The sequence below is a fragment of the Perca flavescens genome, chromosome 3 (genome assembly GCF_004354835.1).
Source record: "Perca flavescens isolate YP-PL-M2 chromosome 3, PFLA_1.0, whole genome shotgun sequence".
Taxonomy (NCBI): Eukaryota; Metazoa; Chordata; class Actinopteri; order Perciformes; family Percidae; genus Perca; species Perca flavescens.
In genome coordinates this window covers 701,023-705,775 of record NC_041333.1, presented here as the reverse complement: position 1 = coordinate 705,775, position 4,753 = coordinate 701,023, and the positions used below count along the sequence as shown (strand labels likewise).

At 37.6% G+C, this 4,753-nt stretch overlaps 1 protein-coding gene and 1 long non-coding RNA gene across 4 annotated transcripts in view; both read left to right on the top strand.

The window, feature by feature from the left end:
• The first annotated feature begins 757 nt into the window (after window positions 1-757).
• Window positions 758-2,378, top strand: LOC114552779 (uncharacterized). Of its 2 annotated transcripts, none has more exons than XR_003692223.1 (3): window positions 758-797; window positions 1,541-1,616; window positions 2,252-2,378. It is a non-coding gene; the product is annotated as an uncharacterized LOC114552779 (long non-coding RNA). The 2 variants fall into 2 exon arrangements; XR_003692222.1 differs by lacking the exon at window positions 758-797 and adding an exon at window positions 1,023-1,059.
• Window positions 2,379-3,446: 1,068 nt separating this feature from the next.
• tada2a (transcriptional adaptor 2A) overlaps window positions 3,447-4,753 on the top strand; it is a 19,942-nt gene continuing 18,635 nt past the window's right edge. Inside the window, exons 1-4 of one of the 2 annotated variants that reach the window (XM_028573830.1) lie at window positions 3,447-3,567; window positions 4,079-4,185; window positions 4,273-4,332; window positions 4,422-4,513. In XM_028573830.1, the coding sequence (XP_028429631.1) occupies window positions 3,543-3,567; window positions 4,079-4,185; window positions 4,273-4,332; window positions 4,422-4,513 (284 nt within the window). In that variant the 5' untranslated portion in view covers window positions 3,447-3,542. The remainder of the gene's footprint in view (window positions 3,568-4,078; window positions 4,186-4,272; window positions 4,333-4,421; window positions 4,514-4,753) is intronic. The other variant, XM_028573829.1, reaches the window with a different exon arrangement.

Sequence of the window (4,753 nt, the reverse complement as noted above, 5' to 3'; positions counted from 1 at the left end):
TTATTCCTATATTTTAACTTCTGTGGTATTTTATGTCTTAGATTGTCATTTTTACGTGCATGATTTTCTTTTTATAAACATTTTATGATCATTGTTGGAGGGAGCCTGAGAACTAAGAATTTCATCGCCAAGTAAGCTACTGCTTGCTTCTTTGTAATTGCAGTGCGTGCATATGACAATAAATACACTTGAAACTTGACTGAGTATTCGAAATAATGTCAAAAATCGATAACGAGTGACAATAGCGCTGGGAGATAAGGGGAAGCCATTCACATTTATTTAAAAATGGAGTGGAAAGAGGACCATATTGTAATAATGACTACATTAAAGGTCCAATATTTAATATTTGTACTGTAATAAATCCAAAAATGACACCAATGCCTCATCAGATATTAAGGAAACATGTTAAACTGAAATACTATCTTTTCTGACAACAATGCTAATGTCAGTATTTTTTCTTTTTTAAATTTACATTCCGTGACGGAATTTATGTTTATGTTTTGATCTGTGTGTTGTTATCAACGGCCCAGTCTGACAGCCAGGCCAGGTTGCCAGATATACCTGTAAAAACGTAAACCCAGCGCGCTACAGCTGTAACGGTAGTACAGCCATGAAAGCAGCAAACAAACAAACTGGATCAACGGAGATAGATTCTACATGACATAAAAAAAGAAAACAGCATGTTTCTAACAGTTGCGTGACCAGAGACGTAACAAAAATATTGGAGATTTATTTGAAAGATGGAGACAGCTTTGATCCCAAAAGGATGCAGAGTTGGCTTATTTCCTCCTGAACAGGTAAACATTAGCTTCAGGCTAATTTATCACAGCTACTAGGGATGGGCATTTTATGTCATTTCAACATTTGTGTACTCACATTGAATTATATAGCTAGAGTACCCAAGTTGGTTACTCGCAAAAACAATTGAGACATAACCAGTAAAGTGATCCCGACTACGCCGCCATGCTAAACCTGCTAACTGCTAACGTTACCGGGAGGACCAGGCAAGCAGCCCATGGCTGTTTACAACGTGTAGTTTAGCAGCTGGAGCCGACAACGGTGAGTTATTTTAAGCCACGAGAGGGGGGCTGTGAATCGGGAAGAGAGGACTGTGAGTTTGCAGTGTGTTTAGCGATTGTTGCCGTAATTCTAAGTCAATGAAGTGTGTTCCGTCAGCAAGGTAGTGGTATTTTTAGCGTCTCGTATTGTAATTCTAAGCCGAGGAAGTGTACCTGACTGGCGTGTGGAGAGGACAGTGAGGTTGTTGTGTTTTTAGCGGTTTATACTGTCATTTTAAGCCGAAAAAGTGTGTCTGTCAGTTGGTTACAGAGCTCCGCGTGAGCACGGGCTTTTTATGACATACTTTCATTGTAGAGATACCACATTGTGTTTTAGGTGATTATGAAAAGACCACTAGCTAGCTAGCTACATGGCACTAGATTACAGCAACTTCGTTATATTTTCACTAGACAGACAGACTGCAAAATACACTTCCATACATTGATTGAACATTAACAGATCTTGTTCTTCTCCCCTGTAGCGATTGAATATGGAGGACTTTGTTAAACTAAAGTTAACAGAATGGCAACTTCTGGAGCTGATTGACACTTTTGCAGGTAAATGTTATATTGTTGTACTATAGGCCTATTATTAATATTATTGAATATGTCAACATTAAAAAAATGAGTTACCCTATCCTCATGCATCCCCGATGAAGTTGTAGGCTACACAATACTCCATTTTGTTTAGAAGTACAACATCTTGACATGTTAAAGCATTATGTAAAAGAATCTAACACTATATAACTTCTCATGTTTGTAAATGAGAAGTTGTTCTCAAACAGTTTACCTGGATAAATAAAGGTTTTTAAAAAAACAAAACGTGCCACTGAAGACCTAAACAGAATCCCATTTTGATTACCCATCACCTGTGGTCACCATTGTAGGTCCTGAAATACCATTTTGATAGTGACAGAAATTCCACAACTATAGAAGGCAAACAATTGGCATGAGGTTTTATTAACCTTACCATGGCCACATAATTTATAGTTTAGCTACCTCTTATTTTACCACTACACCTCTGTCTACCATTGTGCACAGCAATACTTTAAATGTAATTTTCTTATTACAAAATGTGCTCTCAATCTCACACACACACTTTCTCTATTTTTCTCTCTCTCTCTCACTTATCTTATTATTTTTGTTTTGATGATATATGATTTAATTAATTATTCTAAATCTCCCCCTCTCAGATTGTGCAGGACTTCAAGGTTCTTCATAAAGAGGCATCAGACTAATGTTTGACCTGGAGGAGGTTCAGCGAGAAGCTTGTTCATGCGGCCCAGCGGGGGGAGCTCCACGTGCAGACAGAGTCTTTGCCTCAAGGTAGAAATTATAACATCAACATAACCCTTAGATTTGTGAATTTTTTTGAGCCATAAGCTACTCTATAGTAATAGATAATAAACTATGGTAATACTTATGTCAAACTATTTTTTGGTGTTTTTTTTTCAGTGGGTGGGGTAGTAGTAATGTGGCCCCATGCGTTTGTTTTTTGGAAATGCTCATGCATAAGGGAATTCTCTCTCTCTCTCTCTGTCTCTCTTTCTCTCTCTCTGTCTCTCTCTCTATTTCTAATATTTAGGAGGAATATAAGGAGGAAATGAATTATTGTTAATAATTGTTGCTTGGTATTAGTCCAGTTATTTGATACACATTTTGAAATGAGGTAGGGGCAATGTAGGCCCCATGCGTTTCTTCTTTGGAAATGCTCATGTGATAAGGGAATTGGGCTTGTTATTGTTATTCCAGTTTTTCTCTTTTAAATGAGTAAATTAAATATTGTTCAATAAAATCAGTGACAATGAAGTGTATGCATTATCTATTATTATTAAAAATATAGGGATTTTATAGATTAAAGAATAACTAAATGGGTCAAATGGGTCAAATATCAACCCAACAAGGGGGTCAATTTAACCCAATATTTGGGCTGGTGGGCCTGACCCAGTAATGAGTTGCATTAACCCAACATTGGTGTCAGAATGACCCATATTTTGGTTAGGCGAAGCAACCCATATACTGGGTTAAAATTTCAACCCAGTTCAAAAAGTCAAAACAACCCAGCATGTGTTCTGTCCTATATTGAACCAGGTACTGGGTTGGGAATAACCCAATTTGGGTTATTTTCAGCCCAGTATTTTTTAGTGTGTGGCAGGAAATGGAAGAAGAGAACGCAATATACTTGAAGAACAGGGTATGACAAGGGAGAGACTTGAAGCTTTATTTATTTTTCTTCATAATACTGGTTTAATGAAAAGAATACGTTTTTTTTGTTATTTTGTTATTTTATTTATTTATTTTTGTTTGTTTTGAATGAATTCAAGCCTATAGACTCTATGAAGCTCATGGTATTACACACTCCTGTACAGCTGGTGGCGGTATAATACAAAAGTAGTAATCTGCCAAAAAAAGAAGAAGAAAAGTAGACGAAGGAGAAGAAAAAAAATATTCTTTGTGGTATTAGTTTTGTTAAAACAGTGTCCTATGGAGCGTCTGGCATCTTTTGGAAGTAAATATCAATATTATAATATAGCAAAATGTAACCGCTGCAGCTTTACACTAAACACATCGCTCCTTTCTCAAGTTATCGGTGGTTAGCCACCTTAGCTCCACTGCAGCTAGCATTGCTCTGCAAGCGTTAGCTATATGTAACGTTACTGCATATTTGTCAGCCTTTGCATATATGTAGATGCTAAAAAAAGCATAGCGTGTGCTTATTGTTGGATTACTTTCAGACACGTCCTACTATAAATCCGAGATAGTTAAACCTAACCAACTACGTTAAGCTTTCATAAGCAGCGTTAGCAAAACTAGCATTAAGGCTACCGTTATATGCAGTGGTTGGTTTACAGCCCAAATTTAGCATCTGTTGGCCTTGACTGCAGGCTGCTTTGAGAGGCGACTGTACCAATAGCCTTGTCTAGTATGCAAGTGATCAGTGTTTGCATGTCAGCAAATGTTAACATGATAGTTTTTCCTGTTAGTCGTCCATGATTAAACGCTAATCATGTCCATTTCAGATGATCCTTTTGATAAGCCACCATGCAGAGGTTGCTCATCTTATCTAACTGAGCCTTACATCAAGTGTGCAGAATGTGGACCCTCGCCTTTTTTACTCTGCCTCCAGGTGAGTAACTTACCTTACAAATGTACAAACATTTTATTAGAGCTCTTGTTCATTTCCAGACACTGAAATTGAATGTTTTTATTCCAGTGTTTCACTAGAGGATTTGAATATAAGAAGCATGAGAGTGATCACAAATATGAAATAATGGTAAGTCAAATAAAAAAATGTCTTGCACACACAGACACTCACCACACACTGACCATTTAATTTATCCTGACTCTTAACTTTGAATAAAGACGTCAGACTTCCCCGTGCTGGAGCCTGGATGGACGGCACAGGAAGAGATGGCCCTGTTGGAAGCAGTCATGGACTGTGGCTTTGGAAACTGGTGAGTGTGCTTTTTCACTTGTAGCTTGTAAGTCAATCTCTCGGTCAGATGGTATTGAAAATATGTTGATGCTGCGAAGAAGGCTTGTTGAGGCTAAAATATATCTTTACCTAACAATCCACATTGGATTGGATTTATGTTCTGTTCCTCCTTCACCCCCCCTTCCCACAATTCTTCATGTAATTAAACTCCAGTTTGCAGAGCAACTGTGGTCTTTTTTTGTTGCCCTTTTTAGACATG